General features: G+C 41.1%; 1 protein-coding gene across 1 annotated transcript in view; it reads left to right on the forward strand.

The window, feature by feature from the left end:
- Positions 1-1,367: 1,367 nt before the first annotated feature.
- The window catches only part of LOC139715785 (steroid 17-alpha-hydroxylase/17,20 lyase-like), a 44,243-nt gene continuing 18,562 nt past the window's right edge, over positions 1,368-27,048 (forward strand). The window contains exons 1-2 of the mRNA XM_071627325.1: positions 1,368-1,547; positions 26,466-26,676. Of these exons, the coding sequence (XP_071483426.1) occupies positions 26,499-26,676 (178 nt within the window). The 5' untranslated portion in view covers positions 1,368-1,547; positions 26,466-26,498. The remainder of the gene's footprint in view (positions 1,548-26,465; positions 26,677-27,048) is intronic.

The raw sequence follows: 27,048 nt of genomic DNA on the forward strand, positions 1-27,048 counted from the left end.
TTCTTTTTAATGAAAATTCGTAAGAATATTAAAGTATCTTCTTCATTGAACTGTACTGTCATAATGAGGTAGAGCTTGCTTGCCTTACCAAATTACGATTTGAATGAATAAAAAACACGATGTATAATATTTCCTTATTTTAGCGGTCACTACGGTCATGATTTCAACCGCAACTGTTTTCCTGAAAACCCATGAAACTTTCTAGTTGCTGCCTAATCGTGAAAATGTTACCTATAATTCGAAGGGGGCTCTGTAGGGTACAAACTTGGAGCTGTACACTGTCGCTGTATAGCAAGTCGCGACGCCGTGCTCTGCACTCGTAGATTGTCCGGTTAATGATTCTCAGCACTGTCATGTCCAATATCATATTTACATAGGCCTATTTTTTATGAAATCTGATCAGTAAACGCTTTATTGGCGAGTTTCACCTCTGATTCTTATTCTAAATTCATGAATACCTAACAGAGTGCCTAACACGCAGCCTTTTTCACGTCTTCTTGTATTCTCTGTCTGAACAATTCGATCAAGGCTGAACGCGACCAAGGCGAGTTTTGAGCTCAGGGGGCATTTCATGAAGCATTTTGTCCGTCTGTTGGACTCTCAGCCAATCAGATGCAAGGATTTCTCTAGCTTTTAAGAGTTTGTCAGACAAAATATCTGACTAAACGCTTCATGAAATGCCCCCAGAAGTAGCTTTCTCGCCAAGTGGACTCTGAGCGTCAGCGAGTTTTGACAAATCGACTCTTCCAGCCGCCACTCCGATTCAGAATCCCTTATACCCCAATTCTACAAAGATTGTTTCTCATCGGTCACTTGTCGGCCACCCACGAAAGTGTATCGGATTGCAGTCTGATTAATACGACCTGTATTTGGTCGACTATCCGTCAGTGTCGAACATGTTGGGCGTGATCCGATGAGAGAAGATCGTCCGATGAGGATCATGAGCGACTTCAATTCAATTCAATTCAATTCAATTCATTTTAATCGTCCAATAAAAACATTACAGGAAATTCAGTGCGGGATTTTTACATATAAACTGATAGTTGGCCAGCACAGGTCAGATTCGTCAGACTGTCATCCGATGCACTTACGCTAGATGGCACGAATCCACAGACTTTGCTTCCGACGAGCGACCGATGAGAAAAAAAAATTGTTGCATGGGGATATTGTACACACAGAGACTGTGGTCCGATACTACGCTAGTCGCCCTCTCCGCCCAGACGTACGTAAAGCCATTATTCCTCCCAGGCAGAGCGGAACGAGTCATAAACCCGTTACGCAATGCATGTAGACATCACACAGGTAAATAGTGGTAGGCTGCTACGCGTAAATGATTGTCAGTAGTACCTGGAATGCCAGAAGACTGTGCTGGACAGACTAATCACATAACATGCCACTCTGTGAAGTGGCTCTGGCTTGGACACCACAAGACCAACATTTAATAGCATAGACAATTATTTCCTCCTCTGTGCTGCACATGCAGGTCTGTCGCACTCGCTATAGGCATTGAGGGATCCAGGGATTGTAAACGCTAGACGCAACGCGAGGTAAGTTCACATGTGTAAGTGTCTCGCAATATTGTTAGTGTATATGTAGTGTGATTCACCAAGGAGGTGCCTAGTACCTCCTTGGATTCACACTGCGATGTCACAAAGGCCTATCATATTAGTACCCTCATTGCACCATATAAAGCTCATGGCAACCATCACTTCACACGGACTATATCACTGCAGCAATAAGAGTATATAGTATTTTGTGCGATCTTGGCACATGTATCCAATACACGTCGATATAGGCCTACTCTACGCAGACGCATAATAAGTTGCCTTTATGGCCGTCTCAGACAACCACAATCTGCACGCAAACATGAGGATACTGTACTCGTGCTGTGTGCGATGCATGCAGTTACGAGCCGCTTCACCCAAGTACACCCTTACTGTAGTAACAAGAATCCATGTGATGTATAGGGCATACTCCTGCCAGGTTGCTGTATTCCCATTCGTAAGATGCAGCTATTTTTGCGGACGTGTTGATATCATCGAGTATATATATATATATATTTTTTTTTTTTCAAGAACTTGTTCACTGTTCAGTGCGTTTCCACCATTCGTTCTTATTCAATCACATGCTTGAAATTCGAACAGCATTTTTGATGGATGGGGGCGGGGCTTCATTCGAAATATATCTTTTTAATTCTCCATCTTTCCCTGCAATAGACTTAAAAACGAAGAACATACAATACGATTGCCGTATCTATTCAAGTGGTTTGTATATTCCCAGTGTCCTATAATACAAGTATTGTATTACATTATGTAAAAGAATTGCACCCTCCACTCACAGTAAACAAAAATAATGTTCTGTGTCACCAAACTTGATTGCAATTAATTGAATTCATCGATAATCATTCGATGTGAATAGTGACAGTGATACAGTGATATAATGCAGTGTAAAATACAATGTATGCATCAAAGCTGGTTGGATAATGATTTACTTTATAGCTAGTCTCATTCCCATTTTAAAGGGTGTGTACAGTTCTGGTTTAGGTGAGGATTTAGCTTTTAACGTTTTGTGAGATATTCAGAAACCACTCTAAGATGTCAAAGAGCATGCAATTCTAAGGGGTATCAAATGTTTATTTGATGAAATCGGGTTTGAAATGGCTGAGATATCCAAAAACAAGGTGAAACAAAGAGATCCTAATAAAAGGCGTGGCCTGTTGCCTTATCTTAGTATTGTTATCTCTTTTTTTGGATATCTCAGCCATTTGAAAAACAATTTTCATAAAATAAACGTTGAATCCTTCTTAAAATTACATGCTCTTTCATATTTCATAAGAGGTTTCTCATTATCTCACTTAGGAATGTTCAAAATATGAATCCCCACCTCAACCAGTACTGCATGTACAGTCCCTTTAACCCTGTGCATGCCATATCCGTTTTTTGTTCATTGCTTAATGTGCAATTTGTGCACATTTGACTCGGATGCACCGTATGGGTTGACAGTGTCGTACAAGATGTATTGCAAAGGAACGTTGATTATTCTTAACACTTCATCATGCTACTCACACTTACATTATGTTATCGTTTTCCCATCTGTACATGACGATTATAGAGATGATAATGATGGTAGCTTTGAGAGCAGACAGGTCTGCCTTTCTACGCTCAAGGTATACTTCTGGTATACAGGTATATGCACATGACATAATACACGAGAACAGAGAAGTAATAATATTGATCACGAATGCAGGTAGAAATACAGGTACGCTGTACAAGGCAAAGATGATTAATGTAGACTACGCTCACCTGGCCCAAGTTGAATCAGCTCCGACTTAGAGAAAACTCGACTAATCGGGTATTAGAATCAATAGATATAAGGGGAAAAGGGCGTGAAAAGATCTTCTACTTATTGCAGGTCGACTTCATGGGGATGTACAGTTCTGGTTGAGGTGAAGATGCAGCTTTTTAACGTTTTGCGAGATATTCAGAAACCACTCTTTGAGATGTCGAAGAGCATGCAATTCTAAGGGGAATCAAAAGTTTGGAATCGGTTTTGAAAAGGCTGAGCTATCCAAAAAACAAGGTGAAACAAATAATAGAAATCGTGGCCTGTCGCCTTTTATTATTATCACTTTTTTTGATATCTCAGTAATTTGAAAACCATTTTCCGCCCAAATCCTTGTCCGCCCTCAGAAATTGTCCGGTTTGCTGGAAAATCCCCACACGCAACAAGCCCGCGTAGCATGCCCAGAATGTTGTAACAGGGCCTAAACATGGTTGCGGGTAAAAAGATTTGCGTGCGCACCTCCGGGTGACTACGGGTGAGATACGTGCTAGGTACTGTCATGTGCGGGTCATCTGCGGGGACCTCCGGGTAGTAAAAATTGTTCTTCACAAGTCGCACGCAAGGCTTGCCCGGAAAGGTGTGACACGGCCTTTACACTACAGTGTGTCTGTTTTTGTTTTTGTTTTTGTTTTTTCTGCTTATCGGTTGTATGATTTTGTATGAACGGAAAAGAACCCAGTAAACAGAACACAGGGGGTACACCATGCACTCAACATCAGTTTTCTCTCAGGTGAAATCACCAATCTTCACACACTGTAGGTATACGACAAATAATTGTGATGTCAATCAGCTATTATAAAAGGCAGTTCAAGTACACGCCCATGTTTTCTGTATGTGTCTGATTCATTCTTTCTTTTTCAGACACATCTATCAGATCTTTTGATCAGCAGTATTAATGGCTGATGGCATATCTAGCATAACAAAGGTGGTAACATATCCCAATTTGCTCGATTACCTCTGTTAAGCTTTTCCATATACTGACCCACAGTAATAAGGTCAAATTCATTAAAATATCCTTTGGTATTTTGACTGGTATTCCTCCATCATCCCATCGTTTACCCACAATAAAACCCCGAGTTTGGGGGCACGCGCCATGAAATATGAATATCCATCTATAGTGATTAGCTCAAACAGCACATTCAGTTCCTTTTTGGAACACACACACACACACACACACACACACGCACGCACAGACAGACGGAATAATGCATGTTTAGATAAGAAAGCATTCGCACAACTCTCTTAGAATCACACGATATCACAGTATCACAGTCACGATTATACCATTATCATTGTCTTTGCCCTAGTGACATGGTTTTGACCCCTCTCACCAAACACGCCAACATATGGAGTTTAAGATTAACATAAGATATATGACGATAACCCATATAGATTACATTATCATATAGCGGCACCTTTTAATTTCCCGACATGAATATCATTGAAAATATTTGTCTGTCTGTATGTGAAGATAAATGTTGATCTCTGATCACCTTTTGTTGACAATCTCACATCAAAACTTATTGTCAGTGGGCAAAGGTGCCTCTCACTCCTTTTCCTTATAGAATCTGGTTTTTATTTACATTTAATTGACGTATTTCGTTCTCGTCACCAATATGTTATAAGCTAAATCTCTGTAACATGGCTATTGGTGTATTACATATTTATCTAAACGTTGAGAGCATTAGGACCGTAGAGTTGGATTATTCACAGCTCTATGATTAGGACCTAAGTGCCATAGGTCACAGTGTTTCATCTGCTAACTCGTGATCTGTCTGAGGGATTATTATATCTTGGTCTCTATACCTTTTTTTATTCTTTAATGAATGCATCTCTCCGTGTACATGTCGGTCCGTGCTTTCCCTCTCACCTGCGTGTATAGATACCTTTTCCTTTGCACCTTACATCTTCCTTGATGTAGTTGCCACATCACAGAGTTCCATTAAAGGGATGGTTCAGTATTGGTGGAGATGAGAATTGGGCTTCTAATTTTTTGCGAGATACCAAAAAAAAAAAAACACTTATGATATAGTACAAAGCATATCATTTGAAGAGGAATTCAAAGTTTGTTTGATGAAAATCGGGTTTGGAATGACTGAAACATCCAAAAACAAAGTAAAACAAAGAGATCGTATTATAAAGTGTGGGTCCCACACTTTATTAGAATCGCTCTTTTTTTGGATATCTCAGCCATTTTAAAACCAATTTTCATCAAATAAACGTTGAATTCTTCTACATGTTCTTTCATATTTCATAAGAGGTTTCTCATTATCTCACCAAAAAATTTAGATACCTGAAATTAGGTCTCAACCAAAACGATACGCTCCCTTTAACATTGCTGTTTTAAATTCAACTACTAAATAGTGATAATGCGCAGATAATCTCGGGGGCGGGGGGAGGAGGGGTGCGTATATTCTTTGTTCAAATTTCATTCAGGGATGTAATAATCATAATTCGCAAAGGACCAAAATACTCATTGCACACATACCCTACGCACACAAACACACCAAAAAACAGAACAACACAAAACAAAACAGAACAAAAAACTAACGATAAACAGCTAAGATTTAGCCTGGCTGCCCCCCCCCCCCAATACACACATCTCTTACTGCTCCGCAGGCTAAAGTCCGAAAGATACAGACCTTTGGTCAGTGACTGACCGCTGCTGCTGTTGTTTCTCGGCGAAAGTATTTCTTCAAAATATTCTTCATTGTACATTATATTACCTGTGAGCAAAAGTGTCTTTTTGTCTTGTTCGTTTCGTTTTATTTTTTTCTTTTCTTTTCTTTTCTTTTCTTTTGTCTGTTTTGTTTTTACAACAATCATTGCCTTTTTGAACTCGTGCGAAATCGAATGAAACGTAAGGTGGAAAAAAATCCGTGTGTTGAAATGCGCTAGATTAATTTCATACAATGCCCTGCCCCCCCCCCCCCCTTTCTCTCTCCCTCCCCCCCCCCCCACCCCTCTATTGATTCTTCTCAAAGCGATGATATACTTCATACACGTGCATGTACCTGGACATTCACACACTTACAGCTACGCACTCAAGTGTGTCAAGATACAAACGTTTAAGCACAATGCGTGGAAGTCCGTACCTTAACAACGGCAGTAACTATTGTTCATTGATAAAAAAAAAAAAACTATCACTTCCACAAGACGACTGAGCGATTGTGGAACAGGCTAACACCCTCAAATTTTGTAGTGTTTGACTGGAAATGTGACCAATTGTGGATGTGCAAGGCCGTCATCTTTCGTCAATATTACACAATGCGTTGTGATGATAACAAAATAGTTTGTCACTAAAACTTATACAGTGTACAAGAAATGCTTTAGGTTGAGCTAACCCCGTCAGTTTTCTGACCATTTGACTTCAGATATGACCAGGGCCCTGTTTCATAAAGACAAAAAGCTGTTTGTAAAGTTACGAACAACTTACGAGCGTCTGGTGATCAGTTCTGATGTGCTATACTTATCAGAATTTCCATAATTCAGCCCAAGAACTGATCACCAGTCGCTCGTAAGTCGTTCGTAACTTTACGAACAGCTTTATGAAACACCCCCAGGTGTATGTGGCCGCTGTAGTATACATCTTAAAATACACAGTTGTCATTTATTTCACATTTCGTCGATCTTCGAGGATTGAGTCGCGGTGGGGGGGGGGGGGGGGGAGGATACATGGCTTGGAGGGGTGGACAATAATTATTGTTATACGTTTTATTTTTGTAACTGTTTTTTTTTTCGGAAATAAATTAGGTGGAAAACAGTAGAAAGAGAAAAAATGGATTGTCTTCATAACGTTCTTTTACAGAAAAAAAATAACAACAAACAAACGTGTATTTCCGCATTTCAGACTTGCACGAACCGCTTGGCCGCAGACATGCACTATAGTTTCAATTTTAAAGTTGCAATTAAGTCCTAAATCTTATGTCACGTGTGATATCATGACAGTTAACGTGCCTTATCTATTAAGTAAATGACCTGTAACAAAAAAAATGATGATTATGATTGTCCTACACTGGGTTCGTAGTCTGTTCCAAGAGAAATTTTGTTTGTGCTGCCAGGCACAGGCCATCTCGGACTCCTGAAGTAGCCAGCTGGTATCAGTGACCAATTTCTTAATAAGAGTGGGCGGATAAAATAGGTTATGCTAATACTGAGTGTCGACATTTTGTAACGTAGTACGTGTACTTGGAGATTTATATCTGAAGCTGCAGACCACTTGACTCTACAAAAAAAATTATTTAGGTCCCGGCTTTGTATTTTGAAGGGTAGCAAAGGTCTTGGTTTTGTGTACAAGTAAACTCCCTTTATATTTCCCTTCTTTTAACAGTCGTTTTGTTTTTGTTTGTTTGTTTTTTTTTGGGGGGGGGAGGGATTGGGGAACAGCTGCTTTTACTTGTCTTTCATTATAGTCACGTGATGACGTAGGTATAATTCCCATGTCCTGTAGTATTTACAAGACATCTTGCCTGAACTTCCTGTATAAAAAGAGAACGAGGAAAAATCAATGTTATTTAATAGAGTACTCGCACTGCATGGCAATCAACAAAGCGAAATTATTTTCCACCGGTGATCACTCACCGAATAGATAAAATATGAGACTGATATAAACAGCGCATTTCTGTAAACTTTTCCCTTTCATCCCGTACTATATCTCCTACAGGTATCTATTCATCCACTCAGTACAGGGGCAGATCCAGGGAGGACCGCAACCGGCGCACGCCCCCTCCCCCTTTATTTTTTGTTGAAACAAAAGAAATAAAAAGAAAAAATGGGGGGAGGGGTGCGTGCGCCCCCCCTTTAATTTTGTAAACACGCCCCCTCTTTACGGAATTCATGGATCCGCCCCTGCAGTATGTGTGTGTATGTTTGATGTGTATGTGTGTGTGTGTGTGTGTGTGCTTGTTTTGAGTGTGGCTGTGTGTAGAACTCCTCGTTACTTAAAGCATGGTCCATGTATAAAGCATGGTCCGTGCTTTAAGTCATGTCTGAAAGCACACCAATCACATGGACACTGGTTTTAATCGAAATATTGTCTGTCTTTTAGACACGTTGAGATAAAAAAAAAAAAAAATCACTCTTTAAAGCGTGTTTTGTATCGCAATCAAATAGTAGACCATTGAAGTGAATCCAGTGCTTTCCTTAGTAACTAAAGTTCACCTTACACATTCTTGTAGACCATCGAAAACTTTAGGGCTTTAGAGGGCCTGGAAGGAGGCGTATTTTTGTCATAATGGAGATAATGATTGCCAAGTCAACATGTTGACCATGATGACAACAAACTTGTAAGTGCACTCACTAATGTATTTACCCGAAACTTTTTTTTTTGGGCTTCGTAGAAGTTTTTTTTTTTCTTGTATGACTCTCTAAATGGGGGGGGGGGGGGGGGGGATGGCGTGGGGTCCCTTGAGCGTGGTGCAGATTTGTTTCTCCCACGAGCCCTCAACAGGGGAGCCTCAGAATATAACATAATACAAACTTTTCACTACACTTAGAAACGTAATTACTTTGCATTAGCTTTTTTATTTCTAAATTTAGTTGTACAGAAGAAGATATAAAGATTCTCTGATTTGAGGCGTTCTGGTCCCTGGATGCCCCGAGTAGGACATTGTGCCAATGCAATTCAAAAATTGTAGTTTTACAACACCAGCGATAAGACACGCCAAGCTGGTGAAAGTTTGATCATCGATTATCGAGAAGAAGATGAAATGGGAAAAATAGCCCCCAATTTTAACCCTAAAGGCCCCGAGGGGCACCCCTGGATCCACCATGAACAAACTTAGCAATATAGTCACAAATTTACTTGTTCGTAGCAGAAAGAAGATTTTCAACGATGCCTTAATGGAGAGAGGGGTATTACTGTGCCCATTTGAACAAATTAAGATCCTATCACCCAGGGATATCTGCTAGGCGTCATTCGTCATTTAGTTTTCGAAAAAGAGGTTTACATTGTAAAATGGAAAAGAAAAATACGCACGACGCATGGCGGACGATGCTAGACGAATGCCAGACACCGAATGATCGCAATAGCTCGCATGAGCCTTGAATAAGCTAAAAATTTGCTACCAGACGTAAGGACATCTTGTCCGGACCAGTAACTCTAAACTCCGAGATGTTTTAACGTTAGCAAATTTTGTGAGGACTCCTGCAAAACATTCCCTACATGCATTGTTTGCTTAATCTGAAGTCCACTCTGATAAGAAATGAAACGATTTGTTTAAGATTAAGTTTATTTACGGTCCTATTCTATACCATACAATGATTGAGATATAAAAAAAGTAACTTGAGTCAATAGGAATGCTACCCCGATTTATGTGGGATTAGTAATGGATGCATGTTACAAAAAAACAAACAAGAACTGCATGGTATATGAACATATCTACAACATTGAATTAGTTCCTAAAGTATACGGAGTTGTTTGAAAATTTATGTTGTATGCCAATTGGCATTATAGGCCCTATATGCATAGACAAAGTCACACATGCACGATTAGTGAAAAAGGAATGTGATGTAATGATAAGTAATATCTTGTAATCATACTTCCTTATTTCAGGAAAGACTTTTTTTCTGTGCTTTTGGTATGATAATGCAATCCATTTTCACAACATTAGGTTCACCAATTCCAGAAAGAAGTGTATAATTAGATTATAGAAATGATGAACTATAACTCAAAATAGAAATATATAAGACTTAAATTAATCTTGCGTTATAAGGAAACCTATAGATATGGTGTATTGGTATACAGGGTAAGAACAGCTGTGGAAATATAGCCGATTGCAGCCTTAAAGTGATTCACAATATGACGTGCAAGAGGGCTGTATGATTTATAAATGCTGCCTGAGGTTCTAGATTGTGATAAAGTGCTAATGCGGTGCTATATAGTGCGTGCAGTGCTAGTGAGTGGAAACGACACTATAGACAGCCTTTGTGTCCGAGGCATCTACTGCATATTCTGACTTCTGTTTCTAAAGCTAACGAGAGTTGTGGTTTAGAATTTCATATATATGCACCCAAAAAAAGTAGTTGTATTGCTCGCATACAATTGCTTCAAGCACGGGCTTGTCAAAGACAAGATCAAGTTTAAGCAATCGTTGTATTCCGTAGGCATCATATTTTGCTTGTGCTCGAACATTTTCTTGCCTTCATATTGCAATGAAATTTCATCAACCGACAACAGCGATGTCACGCCTGTACGAACACTATTCGTATATAGGGCTTTTTACACTTGTGTTTCTTAACCCCGGACTTTCTCTGACCCAGGACTATCGTTAGTCCCGTACCAATTTTTCAGCTTTTTACACTCGCCAATTAGTCCCGTACTATCTCTTGTCCGGGGCTAAGGAGAAAACTGACCTTTTTACACTCGTATTTCTTAGCCCCGGACTTTCCAAACCACATGAATATTCATAATTACGCTGTGTACTGTACACGTACACGCACGCACCGGCAGCACTTGATTATCTCGTTTCTGATTGGTCAGTGAGGGTCGGACTTCGTCTCCGTCGCTTAGCCCAGGATTATTTTTTCGTTCTGTTTACACTCACTTGCTTGGCACCGCAATTGCGGTGCTAGCACCGCAATTGCGGTGCTAACCCCTGCTATTTTGCAGGGCCAGATAGTACCGTACTATCGGTGGGGCTAGCCCACTTTGGCAAAAACGAGTGTAAACAGAAAGTGGGCTAAGGATAGTCCCGTACCAACGGTGGGGCTAAGGCCCCCCCCCCCCCTTAGCCCCACCGTTGGTCCGGGGCTAAGCAAAATTTTACAAGTGTAAAAAGCCCTTATGAGAAGAAAAGGCGGGTTCCATGTGAGGGATCTCAAGGCACGGTGTGCGGAAAGCAACTCTTGTCCTTGTACATGTCAAAGAATCATTCCTACAGATTCATACAGAAAACAACAACAACAACACACACACGTACTGGCTGATGCCCATCACCCCCTTTGCTGGCAGCCTTTTAGATCTACTTTGTAGCCAGGAACAGTTTCTTCCCGATTCATCAAATTCCTGGAAACGATAGCTGTTGATGCGTAAACGCGAACGTCCTGTAAGCAAAGGCTCAAGCTGGTATAACCATGGAACTACATGGTATAACCGAGCCTGGAAAAAAAAAGCAATGTAAGAAAGAATGAGCAAAATATCTGTTTTACGCTCTATCTATAAAGGGCCTATGTCTCACTGGCGGAGATGTGTCGACCAAAAATTGGCCTGCCATCTCACCAAGAAGACGACTACAGGGCGACTTCAGGGAAGTCTCCAAACAAATAACGAATACTTGGAAGTCACGACGACGTCTTCAGAACGTCTCGGGCAGTTGCGGGGACTTCTCCGAGACCTCTCCAGATAGTCTTCCCGGTGGCGTTTCCGCATTGTCGCCGGTAGGTCGTCATGGGTCTCCGCAAGGTCGCGGAGACTTCTCATTGGCTGCGACTAAAGACTGGAAAAGTCTCCTAAAAATCGAACATATTCGATACTCCCAGGCGGTGATTTGGCTCATTCGGTAGTGCATCTCCCTCCAGATCCAAAGGATCCGGCTTCAATTCCCGACTCCAACTGAGCAATATTATGTGTAATTTATACGGGGGAGGCAAAACACTCTGTTCGTCGGATAGGACATAAACCGGAACATAGATCAGAGCAGGGAGGTGAGACGATCTGATCAGAGGGTCCCGCGTGTGAGAAAGTCACAACTCATCCCGCTTCATTCATTCGTCGCAAAAAGCAGAGTAATATGTCAGTGGAGTGGTCCCGCCTTACATCCAACTGCATGGAACTCATGGAAGACCAGCTAGTGCAGCTGAGTATAGCTATTCATCCATCTTCTCAGATGGAAAAATGAAACAAACAAAAAGCACACAAACTTCCTGGAGACCAGTCCAGTCTCTAAGCGACTACGCAAAGACGTCTGCGAGATTCAAGCCTCCACCCAGACCGCGCATGACTTGCACAGTTCCTTGTTCCTTTGTATGATTAAGAAAATACGTAATAAATGCGAGAGAATATTAACTAGAGAGGTGAAGGGTGAGATTTGTAAGAGGGAGACAAACAGAAGAAAATTCAAATCTCAAGAAAAGACGTTGTTATAGAAAACACGCAAGTTTATCTCGGTCTTGAGGTAGGTGCATTCCGATTTTTTTTTATTATCAATCGTAACGATTATTGTTTTAGCAGTGATTGATAGATTAGAGGGTTTTGTGGGCGTATCCTAAAATCTGAGGAAAATTGTGGAAATATCATTGTAAAATATACGGTACATAATATTTAGATACCCTTGAGGCCACATAATGAATCATGAAGCAATACAAGTCAACATGCTGCATAATCCCTTCAGCAAAAGCTTCTGCTTGCAAGCAAGTGCTCTCGTTTGCGCTCACCGATTCGAGCAAAAGGCTCGCTATGGAGCTACTACATTTAGTACTATGCTGTACATGCAAGTATAGCTCCATAGGCTAACACGAACGATTACTACATAACTTTTATATGCATGCTCATACTGAGTACAGCCCCTTGTTCAGACAATTTTTTTTCGATCAATGAATCGTTCACATTTTGCATAAAATGCATCAGACCGTGAAGAGAATTTGTACAATAGATATGCGCTGATGTGTGAACTTAAACATGTGTATACACTTTGTGCATTAGGTCCTACCTGCCTACCACAGGTGCTAGTACTTGTATGAAGGAATTCCCAGCAATACCGTGTAGGATTTACTGCCGGGCAACGCGTAATATAGGCCTAACAATATTCAGGTGTGAACAAGTTATACGATATGATGTGTTTGCGATATCTTCTGGTGTATTTCAGTGGCCGTCTTTTCAGATGCATGTAATCTTGGGTATTACTTTCATTTGTCAGGTCGATTTCTAGTGTGACAAAAGTGTTTTCTACTGACCCAGCTCTGTTCACCCGGACTTCGAATTGACGCCAGTATGTTTGCTGATGTTCACTGCAGACGAGCTCGATTCGAGCGATGTTTTGTTGTTGTTGTTTTTAAGGGAATGAAACCCCCAAAATATGTTGCGACATTTCCAGTTTTTTCAACAGACTTGGTCAATAGCCACAACAGCTGCACAATCATCCTTACCACCGTTTTCTTTTTATTCTTTTTCCCCGTCATTTTGTCGTCCTTCTTCTCCTCCGGCGCCGCCTTCTCAGTTTTCCTAACTCTTCTATCTTCACGTGACCACAGTTGTCGTCTCCTCCGTCGCTGTTAATTCGGGAATGTCTTCATCAAATAGGGCATTACATTCCTGGTCGAACATTTTGCTTTATGACAGAAGAGTGTGTCGACGCTCATGAATAGTTTGATGCACCTTTTGATTTGTTTTTTCTTTAATAAAGAGTGCTGCGGCATAGTGAATATCTAAGACTTTTGACTTTCGATCAGAAGACCCGAGTTCGAATCCCGCCTAGTGCTTAAGTCCTTGGACAAGATCAGTACCTACCATGTCCCTCTCGACCCAGGTGTATAAATGGGTATCTGGCAACGCTATCATGGGTATACATGTATTAAATAATAATAGCAGGGCCCTCTGGTAGAGCAGTGGCAACACTGAGGAGGCTACCCTGGGTAAATAAGACCTTATTATTATAATTCATTAATCTTATCTCTCGATTTTAAATAGTTCTAAATATCGTATTCCAATTCAATTCAATTCAATTTGATTTGATTCAATTCAATTCAATTCAGCTCGATTTATTTATCCATTTTGTTGAAATGAGGTGATCCAAGTATTCTCTCGTTAATGTTTTGTTTGCATGCATCCACTATAAACCAGTATATGCACTGGTAGAATGCATCACAGGCATAACATACACTGCAAAAAGTCCGGTGTTAAATAGTGAACACCGAGCTGGTGTTAAATTTTCGGTGCTCATTTATGGTGTTAAATTAACACCCCCGGGTGTCATTTCCAAATTTTGAACTGTTTTTTGAAGAGTTTCTTAGTAACTGCACTTCTTGTTGATTTTTAATTTAAACAAGACGATCAAGAATTTTACATTAAAATACTAGATTTTTGAAAAAATGTGAAAATAAATTTACACCAAAGTAACACCAGCTGGTGTGGTCCCTTATTGAAGCTGGACGGGTGTTAAACCATTGATATTAACACCAACAAATATCAAATCAACACCATGTGGTGTCATTTTTGAATTAACACCAGTACAGTGTCAAAATAACACCAGGTACAGTGTCAAATTAACACCACGAAGTGTCAGGTGAACACTTTTCAGCACCATCACAGTGCATTTTTAACACCTGTGGGTGTGGTCCTTTATTGAAGTTTGATCGGTGTTAGATTTAACGCTCGTGGTGTTAAATCTAACACCCATGTTTTTACAGTGTAGCCATGATAGATATAAGATATAGAGCAAAATGAGCAATGCATTGTCAATGTCAATGTCAGAGAAACATAGCATTAAAGGAAATATTAATCTGTATGAGTCAACATCGTGTTGGGTGTGATGTGCATGTATGCATGGATGTTAATCTGTGTCAAATTGATAGTGACTGTACAATTTGTGTGTAATTTTATGTCTAAGTGAGTAAAGTATAAAGTTTTGAAGGTTATGTGTGTGTGTGTGTGTGGGTTTGTGTTTCTGTGTGTGTGCAAAAATTAATGTAATTTTTGCAATGTTTTCCTCGTCACATGCATTTCTGCATGGCACTCTTGTACATCTTTTTTGATGAACATTTTAACGAGGATTTTCCGACGCCACTAATATTTCTTATATGCAAAAAAAAAATAAAAACTGCGTCATACGATAGCAATTTCTCCTGAACTCTGATGTAATGACTTGGATGGAATTTGGATATTATCTAACTGTTTGGACATCCGGTACTCAAAGATTTGACAAGGACCGTTCGGTTTCTCTTTTATCATTCTTAGAGTGCATTGATTTGAGGGGAAGGTGAGGATATCCAATTTCACTCCAATAATGTTATCTTCGATTAACGTCTTCCATTAAACCCATTCCTATCGTACTCGGCAGCTGAATACTTCCAGCTGCATTTTTCCATTACTCCATAAATGAGGCAAGTACGAGTAGGTAATTGACCTGGGGTCCGTTTCATCAAAGTTTTATGAGAGACTTTTCGCTCATAAGACACACTTAGGAAAAAGACTTTATGAAAGGGATTTCACTTCTCTTTGAAAGTCTCTCATAGCTGCATTATTATACTGAGCGACTTTTGCCTTTCTGAGATTTCTGTAAAGACTTTTATGCGGAGATTTCATGAAACGGACGCATGGCATACCTCTGTTTGTTCCTTTGCTTGTTTCAGATAGGGTGGAATTATATTCATGGTCAGGACTGAAATTAAAAGCTGAAATTCGGGTCAAAAGTCTCGCAACACTTGGCGTGCCGAACATTGATAACGCATGTGTTTGGATAGACTAGGAAGGTGAGACAAACCTCCCTGGATAGAGTCGCTGGACTGAGTATGATAATGGTAAGAGAATCTTCCAACATCTGGACTGACCATCCAAAAGGCATTGGTATCTCGCTTGGCTAAGAACTCTACTCTCTTCCTCCAGGTTAGGGCCTTGAATGATTCTGTAAGGCAACCTGACCAACGCTGACTGACAATAGTCGTTGATGCATAGGGTATCTTACCACAGGAATTAAAAAGTCTTTAACATTTGGAAATTAACATCTGACAATCTTATGCTTCCAAGTCCACTGTATAAAAGGTGATATTCACGCCATGCAAGATGACTGCGTGCTAAGGATTTTTAAACATTCCTTTACAAAATCAAGAAATTTCCATTTCATTTGTACGGGATTCGTCAGGTCTCCCGTTGGCAATGCGCCAATTAGACATCATCGCAGCATTTTGAATGCAACTCGTGGAACCTCTCGTTCCCACAGGTCTAACATCTCGATGATACACCACTTTCATGAATTTGCAACACGCATTCATAGAAAGGACAACTCTTTGAAGTGGATAGAGCTGAAATAACACATATTAAAAAGATTCACAAAGTGACTTCAAAACCGCTTGGGATGACATTGTTTTCCTGATTGAGTAGTGACGTTCTTGAGTTCTTCCAGCACGTTTTTTATTTCGTTTGTTTTGTTGAAAAGCTTCCATGACGTTGAATGAAATTCATGCTGTACGTTTGCTATTCTTCTTTTCCATGTATCAGTAATGAGATCCAATGGACGCTTCTTGCCCGAGACGATGTTCACACCCTAGGATATAACTGTCCATTTACACCCCAATTGTCACGCCAACGGTACAAACAAACAAAAAAGGGTAGTCTTACACGAAAACTCAGAAATAGCAACGTGATTAAAATTGCCGTGTTTAGTTATGGTAAATTTCTTCACAAACGAACCTCAATTAGGTGGGATATTTGTTTCAATTTGGATTCATAACACATGGGCGTCACCAGGGGGGGTGCGTTGGGTGCGAACGCACCCCCCTTCAGACCCTAAAAAAAAACAAAAAACTTCAGTCTGCGAGCGACCTCAACGCCGGACACTAAATGATTATTATTTTTTATCTATTTATTTATTTTTTTGAAATTTTGCATCGGGGACAAAATCAAAAAAAAAAGAAGAAAAAAATCGTGGGCAAAAGTAATTCGCACCCCTGCCTGGTTCTGGCAGCACTGATTTTATACATAATTATCTACTAGTGCAAGTGTATTCTATACAGTGTTGACTATATACATAGATTTTGGACATCCTTCCCATACTTGGTCACTTCGACGCCACCTCGCTGGTCATACCTCCCCCATTCATGAACATAAACCGACACCCTTGACTACCAGTGGCGGATCCAGGGGGAGGGGCGCACCGGGCGTCCCCCCCCCCCCCCCGCCCCCTCTTAATTTCCAAAGCGAAAAAGTACAGCTACAAACGGCAGTTTGTGGACTGTAAAATGTCAAAATTTTCAAGCTCGCTCGCTGGCATTTAGTCGTAATGCCATTCTCCTGAAGTTGCTGCCAGTAATTGCCGGCAGTTCCACCCGGTGCGCACCCCCCCCCCCCCCCCCTTACTGCATAGCTACAAACGGCACTTTGGGACTGTAAAATGTCACAATTTTCAAGCTCGCTCGCTCCGCTCGCTCGCATTTGAATTCTAATATTGCTGCCAGTAATTGCCAGCAGTTGCGCCCGGTGCGCCCCCTCAATTTCGAAAGCAAAAAAAGATATAGCATCAAACGGCAGTTTTTGGACTGTAAAATGTCAAAATTTTCAAGCTTGCTCGCATTTAATCTTTATGCAATTCCCCTGATGTTACTGCCAGTAATCGTCCAGTTGCGCCCGGTGCGCCCCCCCCCCCTTAATTTCCAAAGCGAAAAAATATAGCTACAAACGGCAGTTTTGCTCCTGTAAAATGTCAAAATTTTCAAGCTCGCTCTCTTCGCTCGCTCGCATTGAATCGTTATGCAATTCACCTGATGTTACTGCCAGTAATTGCCAGCAGTTGCGCCCGGTGGCATGCGCTCCACCCCCCCCCCCTTAATTTCCAAAGCGAAAAAATATGACTAGGAACGGCAGTTTTTGGACTGTAGAATGTAACATTTTCAAGCTCGCTCGCATTTAATCGTTATGCAATTCACCTGATGTTGCTGCCAGTAATTGCCAGCAGTTCCGCCCGGTGCGCCCCCTCCCTTAATTTCCAAAGCGAAAAAATATGGCTAAGAACGGCAGTTTTTGGACTGTAAAATGTAAAATTTTCAAGCTCGCTCTCTTCGCTCGCTCGCATTTAATCTTTATGCAATTCCCCTGATGTTACTGCCAATAATTGTCTGCAGTTGCGCCCGGTGCGCCCCCCCCCCCCCTTAAATTCCAAAGCGACAAAATATAGCTACAAACGGCAGTTTTTCTACTGTAAAATGTCAAAATCTTTAAGCTCGCTCTCTTCGCTCGCTCGCATTGAATCGTTATGCAATTTACCTGATGTTGCTGCCAGTAATTGCCAGCAGTTGCGCCCGGTGGCATGCGCTCCCCCCCCCCCCTTAATTTCCAAAGCCAAAAAATATGGCTAAGAACGGCAGTTTTTGGACTGTAAAATGTAAAATTTTCAAGCTCGCTCTCTTCGCTCGCTCGCATTTAATCTTTATGCAATTCCCCTGATGTTACTGCCAGTAATTGTCTGCAGTTGCGCCCGGTGCGCCCCCCCCCCCCCTTAATTTCCAAAGCGAAAAAATATAGCTACAAACGGCAGTTTTTTTTTCTACTGTAAAATGTCAAAATTTTCAAGCTCGCTCTCTTCGCTCGCTCGCATTGAATCGTTATGCAATTCACCTGATGTTGCTGCCAGTGCCAGTAATTGCCAGCAGTTGCGCCCGGTGGCATGCGCTCCCCCCCCCCCCCCTTAATTTCCAAAGCGAAAAAATATGGCTAAGAACGGCAGTTTTGGGACTGTAAAATGTAAACTTTTCAAGCTCGCTCTCTTCGCTCGCTCGCATTTAATCTTTATGCAATTCCCCTGATGTTACTGCCAGTAATTGTCTGCAGTTGCGACCGGTGCGCCCCCCGCCCTTAATTTCCAAAGCGAAAAAATATAGCTATTATACAAACGGCAGTTTTTGGACTGTAAGATGTCAACATTTTCAAGCTCGCTCTCTTCGCTCGCTCGCATTGAATCGTTATGCAGTTTACCTGATGTTGCTGCCAGTAATTGCCAGCAGTTGTGCCCGGTGGCATGCGCTCCCCCCCCCCCCCCTTAATTTCCAAAGCCAAAAAATATGGCTAAGAACGGCAGTTTTTGGACTGTAAAATGTAAAATTTTCAAGCTCGCTCTCTTCGCTCGCTCGCATTTAATCTTTATGCAATTCCCCTGATGTTACTGCCAGTAATTGTCTGCAGTTGCGCCCGGTGCGCCCCCCCCCCCCTTAATTTCCAAAGCGAAAAAATATGGCTAAGAACTGCAGTTTTTGAACTGTAAAATGTAAACTTTTCAAGCTCGCTCTCTTCGCTCGCTCGCATTTAATCTTTATGCAATTCCCCTGATGTTACTGCTAGTAATTGTCTGCAGTTGCGACCGGTGCGCCCCCCGCCCTTAATTTCCAAAGCGAAAAAATATAGCTACAAACGGCAGTTTTTCTACTGTAAGATGTCAACATTTTCAAGCTCGCTCTCTTCGCTCGCTCGCATTGAATCGTTATGCAATTTACCTGATGTTGCTGCCGGTAATTGCCAGCAGTTGCGCCCGGTGGCATGCGCTCCCCCCCCCCCCCCTTAATTTCCAAAGCCAAAAAATATGGCTAAGAACGGCAGTTTTTGGACTGTAAAATGTAAAATTTTCAAGCTCGCTCTCTTCGCTCGCTCGCATTTAATCTTTATGCAATTCCCCTGATGTTACTGCCAGTAATTGTCTGCAGTTGCGCCCGGTGCGCCCCCCCCCCCCCCCTTAATTTCCAAAGCGAAAAAATATAGCTACAAACGGCAGTTTTTGAACTGTAAAATGTCAAAATTTTCAAGCTCGCTCTCTTCGCTCGCTCGTATTGAATCGTTATGCAATTTACCTGATGTTGCTGTCAGTGCCAGTAATTGCCAGCAGTTGCGCCCGGTGGCATGCGCTCCCCCCCCCCCCCCCCTTAATTTCCAACGCCAAAAAATATGGCTAAGAACGGCAGTTTTTGAACTGTAAAATGTAAAATTTTCAAGCTCGCTCTCTTCGCTCGCTCGCATTTAATCTTTATGCAATTCCCCTGATGTTACTGCCAGTAATTGTCTGCAGTTGCGCCCGGTGCGCCCCCCCCCCTTAATTTCCAAAGCGAAAAAATATAGCTACAAACGGCAGTTTTTTCTACTGTAAAATGTCAAAATTTTCAAGCTCGCTCTCTTCGCTCGCTCGCATTGAATCGTTATGCAATTCACCTGATGTTGCTGCCAGTGCCAGTAAATTGCCAGCAGTTGCACCCGGTGGCATGCGCTCCCCCCCCCCTTAATTTCCAAAGCGAAAAAATAATGGCTAAGAACAGCAGTTTTTGGACTGTAAGATGTCAACATTTTCAAGCTCGCTCTCTTCGCTCGCTCGCATTGAATCGTTATGCAATTTACCTGATGTTGCTGCCAGTAATTGCCAGCAGTTGCGCCCGGTGGCATGCGCTCCCCCCCCCCCCCTTAATTTCCAAAGCCAAAAAAATATGGCTAAGAACGGCAGTTTTTGGACTGTAAAATGTAAAATTTTCAAGCTCACTCTCTTCGCTCGCTCGCATTTAATCGTTATGCAATTCCCCTGATGTTACTGCCAGTAATTGCCAGCAGTTGCGCCCGGTGGCATGCGCTCCATCCCCCCCCCCCCCCCCTTAATTTCCAAAGCGAAAAAATATGGCTGAGAACGGCAGTTTTTGGACTGTAAAATGTAAAATTTTCAAGCTCGCTCGCATTTAATCGTTATGCAATTCACCTGATGTTGCTGCCAGTAATTGCCAGCAGTTCCGCCCGGTGCGCCCCCCTCCCTTAATTTCCAAAGCGAAAAATTATGGCTAAAAACGGCAGTTTTTGGACTGTAAAATGTAAAATTTTCAAGCTCGCTCTCTTCTCTCGCTCACATTTAATCGTTATGCAATTCACCTGATGTTGCTGCCAGTAATTGCCAGCAGTTCCGCCCGGTGCGACCCCCTCCCTTGATTTCCAAAGCGAAAAAATATGGCTAAGAACGGCAGCTTTTGGACTGTAAAATGTAAAATTTTCAAGCTCGCTCGCATTTATTTTAATCGTTATGCAATTCACCTGATGTTGCTGCCAGTAATTGCCAGCAGTTCCGCCCGATGCGCCCCCTCCCTTTATTTCCAAAGCGAAAAAATATAGCAACAAACGGCAGGTTTTTGTTTTACTGTAAAATTTCAAAATATTCAAGCTCGCTCGCTCCGCTCGCTCGCATTTAATTGTTTTGCCTTTCTCCTGATGTTGCTGCCAGTAATTGCCGGCAGCTGCTCCCGGTGCGCCCTCCCCCCTTTATTTCCAAAGCGAAAAAATATAGCTCCAAATGGTAGCTTTTGTTTTAACTGTAAAAGATGAAATTCTAGCTACGCCGGTGCCCTTTCCCCGCTTGGTTTCCCTCAACAACAGTAAAAGTCTAGGGATTGAGAGCTTCCTATATTCCAAATGTCTGTCAAAAAAAAAAAAAAAAATCTCGTTACATTAGGGTCAAAACGCACCCCCCTTGAAAAAAAGCTGGTGACGCCCCTGATAACACATTCATATTTTGCAGTGAGGAAATTGTCTCCTACATTTTGAGTGAGGCTGAGGCAAAGGAAAAACCCTTGCCAAATTTCAGGACTGAAGAGAAGCAATTAAGGGGCTTTATTTGGATATAAAACAAATAAGACGTTGAATATTTCATTTCTTTTAATTTCAGTTTCCTATCTGCAATCAAATTGTCAACACCGGCCACCATTGAAAAATATTCATGGCATAGTTTTACCTTAACTGTGCACTCTCGTCATAACGAAGTTGTTGCTTGTTTGTTTCACAGGAGCGCTTTGGTTGGATTTTTTTTTTGTCTGGAAAACTTATAGAATGAAGTAATGTACTTGTTTTAGCCAAATAACTGAACATTTCATTTAACTTGGGCAATGTTGGGGCGAATTCGAATGACCAGTGACATCAAAGTTCAAAAACCTAAAATAGGCATTCAATTAAAAACTAGATGGTCATGCTATTTCAGGATTTTGTTTATCGCGAGTGTAAGAAGGAGGATCATTCAAATTCAATTTTCGTATACCAACTTCATTCAAATTCATCCCGGCTTGCCGATCGCGAATGTCCCAGCATACGACAAAACATGTTTGTTGTTTAGGGATCGATATTTCCACAGATACCTAACAAACCAAGAAATTGTTATACAAGATGCAATCATTGTGCACCCCGACAACATTCTATGATTTCAGAGGTATACAATTCTATCGCAGCAGTACTGGTTCAATGAACCAAATCGAGACTTACAATTGTTAATGATGATGTCGTGAATGTAAAGTTAGCATTATAATAGTTGAAATATGATATGATCCTAGCATATGATAAAATAAAATTAGATAAAATTTTGGAGGAGGCGAATGATTTCTTGAAATGTTGATCCAAAACGGCAGCAAAATGGGAGCAGAAAAAGAAATTCATGAAGTAGCAAATGGTTGTATTTTGGCAACGATGCCTGAAATCGATCGCTGGAAAAACGAACTTGTATTCTGGGAAACAAAATTGACTCTTGTTTTCATGATCAGATGTTGTCATGCCCTATAAACTCGCAAATAGATGGCGATATTACGGCGCAAATTATAATGAATCTGTCAAGAATATGATGTCGAAAATGATTATCTTTTACCATGTTTACAGTAAATTGACAGTGGTTGACAACGAATTTGAAAGAAGGGAAATGGCGAAAGAGGACAATCGCTCGAATATAAAAATGAATTCGAATGATTTCTTTTTAATCAAATCGGGCGCGACAAAGTTTGTAATTACAAAATGCACATGTGGACTATTATTCATCTCGAATTTGTTGCTCATACTATTGTTTTAAATGGCTTTAAAAAAGCAAAATGTAGTTGATCAAATTCATAATAAACATTGCAAAGCTTATGGGTCGAAAAGAGTTCGAAAATACACCGGAAGTAAATAATGCGTGAAAAAAGGAAGCGGTGGAAGAGCATATGGGTAAGTTGTGTATTTGTTTTTTTTCAGTGAGCCACAGTCAAGGAGATCCTTTCCCTACATAGAAATCATCAATAGCTGCGACAAATATACTGGCTTGTGGTGAGGTTTCTTCCGTTTGCAAAGGATATTGTTTGAACAGCGTTGGACAATGTGCACATTGAAAATAGCATTTAGCATCAAATGGGGGGGGGGGGGGGGGGGGTCTCTGAGTGGTTAGTTTTTGCCAACATAGCGAGTTTTAGCAAATTTCAGGTTTTGTCAGGATGTATAGACAGTTTCGATCAAATTCGCAAACAGTTAGAAAATATTGAACATACATTATGTTCATAATATTTCTGATGAAAACTGGTTTGCTCATTTTTCGAGATAATTATGTTTGCAACATGGAGTCTGTTGTAGTTCCGCTTTTGCACACTTGTACATTTTACGGTTCCTGAAATTTAAGAGATTTGCACATTCCATTAAGACGTTGCTTATGTACAACAGTTTGCATATACGGATTTTCAGCATATCTGACGGCTCTACAGTGTTTCTTTCATCCGTTAAAGGAAGCCTCCGGATGATTTTCTGATTTTACATTTGATCAACTATAAATTAGTTATAATGAGGACAGAGTTTCAGAATATGTAATAATTGGGATGAAGAATAAGAAAATTTTCAAAATTTAGAACAAACTGCCATGAACAATGATAATGGCATGGCAGCCTCACCATAAGAATGCATGAGTTGGGGCTCAAGGAAGCAGAACAAAAGAAGAAGGCATGCATACATTATACACAGGTGAACTCGTAAGCAAGCGGTATTGTAATGAAATTACACTGCATTTCTGAAATATGTGAACCTCCTATGTCATCATCCTTGTTCAGTGTAATTTGTCTAAGGTTTTTCAAAGTATTGTTTCTCTACGTAAGAACCACAATTAATTTCACAAATCTATACATGAGTTGTCGATTTATGTACTATATGATGTGAAATTGTGAAAATTTGAAAAATATGAAAAAGTCTGGAATGACCCTTTAACTCGCCTGTACTCTTTCTGCACATGCACAGATCGATAAGGATGAAAACGTAGTCATCATTATCATCTCCACGTTTTATAAAGTGTGTTGACGGTCCTGCCCTGGTTCTACAGACACGTTATTGACATTGCACGTGCATGCATAGAAGCACCGAAGAGATTGTCTTGGCAGTCTTTCACACACACACACACACACACACACACACACACACATACACACACACACACACACACACACACACACACACACACACACACACACACAGTATGCATGCAAACTTTGGTATGCAAATGTTGAAAGTTATGAATTTTAAGAGTGAAATCGTGTCATTGCCACTGTCTTTCTTTTACTGCATGAGTTGTCAACTGCGAACCAAACCTGCAGGGATCCTCGGAGAGGTGATGTTAGAACATGGCGTCCCGTTAGGATTACAAAATTCACACATACGTCATAATTTTCTCACATAATCATTCACAAATGTAGTAATGCCCAAAGTCTTCTAACACGTTATTGAGCTTTCCGTACAGCCATATACATCATTTATTGACCTTTCGGGGGTTCAATTACCATTAATGGAATGAGCTGGATTCTTTTTTTTTTCCTCCTGGTCTACCCTAATCCATCATCCTCAGGAAATGCATTTGACCTCCGCATAGTGCGACCATCTCAATGCTTGGTGTCCGGTAAATCGATGACTTTGGTCATCGCCATTATACTACCATTATCAGGTCGTATATGCACCTACTTTCACTTCTTTTTTTTTATCAGTACAGATGCCACCGCAAATCTTTCTATTGAGCCGCACAATGCTGTAGCTTTTATCTCAGTATACCTGGGAACCGAGGTGGATTTTTAAACTTGGAAGTAAACGTGTTAAGGCATAGAACTGATTGCGCGTTGATGTGTTTTGACCTCCACATGTACCGTCATCGATTTTACTCTCTTCTAGCTGCTTGCATATAATCATCGTTTACCCCAAACTGATTTTGCTTTGCTTTTCTGCATGTCCTCCATTAGGTTACTCCTACCTCTCGCAGGTTGCCATGAGGAGAAGTCACCTCAAAATGAGCTATATTTACTCACAGAATCCTAACTAGTGGAATGCTCTTCATGAGGGCATGAATAAATTGTGCGTTATGACAGTTTTATGTAAATCCATACAGGAGCAGAATAAATCAACCGTCCTCGACGTGTCGCTTGTGCGTCAAGATTGTAGCCAATTTCACTTTTGATTTGTGGACAGAAAATAATGATATTCATTGTTTCACTATACTCCACAAGTACCAATAATATTATGCAGTTAAAATGTGCATGGTTCACGGGGTTAATAATAGAATCAGAACTGGAGCAGAAAATTAACTACTTCGGCCAGCTCGACATATAAAAAATTAAGATGCAATGGAAATTACGCAAGTAGTGGTATTGTTCACGTGAAAGAAAAGCAAATCACAGGGTAGCACTAAATGCGACTGCAGCCGACTTATATTCAAAAGATTCTAAGTGTGTGTGTGACTCAATCGTTGTTTTGTTTTTATTAGATTCACTTTATTCAAGATCACTGCACTCTGCTGACTTTGTGTGTTTTACTGTTTTTTTTCGAGTATGTGACTGTTTGTCATGTACGAGTCAATTACGTTACTGTCAGGCTCAATATCTCGCTGTCTTGCTACGTCTCGCTTTGTCAGGGTTATTATTGACTGTCCAGAGACCGGAGCTGTAACAGCTCCGGTCTCTGGACAGTCAATAATAACCCTGACTGATATCAGAACATGTCGTGTCAGGACTGTCACCCCCCCCCCCTCCCTCGACAATTACCCCGGCTGAATGCTAGTTAGTGTATGCTTAGAGTAAATATTAGGGTTAGGGTTTGGTTTAGGGTTAGAGTATGGGTTAGGGTTAATAGGATTAGGTTCAGGATCAGATTTAGGGTTAGGGTAGGGGAAGGGTCCGGGGTAATTGCCCAGAGGGTAATTGCCCTAGACCCGTATGTCTCCTCGATTGGGCGGTGACAAAGTTGGATGGACTCTGGCTCGTCGTGAGTAATTTGCGTGAACGGGACAGATATTTTGTGTATGTGTGTGTGTGTGATTGATTGGGTGTGTGTCTGTGTGTGTGTTATATGCAAGTGCCTAGGAACAGTCGACTAGAATGACGCAGAAAACAAGTGCAACGCGACAGAATAGGTTAGGGCATACCATCTTGACATATTTTAAAAACTATCAAATGTATTTCAACAATATTCTGATTGGGATGGCATACTTCATGTATGAAAAAGTGGTATTATAGGCCTATATATGTGTGTATATATATATATGTATATATACGTATATATATATATATATATATATATATATATATATATATAAATCAAGTTTCAAGTAAGACCTGCAGTTCAAATTGAGGAATATTTCACAACATGCATTCTCTTTTAAAAAGTATAAGCCTATATACCTTTGTTCTTTTCCTTCGGTTTTGTTCTTTAGGCACACTGAGGCCTTCTGGAGCCTTTGGTAAGCATGGACAACCTCTCAGCAGATAGGTCCGCGGCGTCTTTATGGCATGGTCATATCAGCGTGGCAGCCTCCGTGGTCTTGGGCGTGATCATCATCGCCATCGCTCTCGTCAAGAATGTGATGCGGCCCCGCCGATTCCCTCCCGGCCCCCCTGGGCTCCCTCTCATAGGCAACATCTTAGGTAAGATCAAAAGGGCTTTTTACACTTGTGTTTCTTAACCCCGGACTTTCTCTGACCCAGGACTATCGTTAGTCCCGTACCAATTTTTTCAGCTTTTTACACTCGCCAATTAGTCCCGTACTATCTCTTGTCCGGGGCTAAGGAGAAAACTGACCTTTTTACTCTCGTATTTCTTAGCCCCGGACTTTCCAAACCACATGAATATTCATAATTACGCTGTGTACTGTACACGTACACGCACGCACCGGCAGCACTTGATTACCTCGTTTCTGATTGGTCAGTGAGGGTCGCACTTCGTCTCCGTCGCTTAGCCCCGGATTATTTTTTCGTTCTGTTTACACTCACTTGCTTGGCACCGCAATTGCGGTGCTA

This window comes from Diadema antillarum, unplaced genomic scaffold, assembly GCF_040938485.1.
Source record: "Diadema antillarum isolate AM-2024a unplaced genomic scaffold, OU_Dant_1.0 scf00000055, whole genome shotgun sequence".
Taxonomy (NCBI): Eukaryota; Metazoa; Echinodermata; class Echinoidea; order Diadematoida; family Diadematidae; genus Diadema; species Diadema antillarum.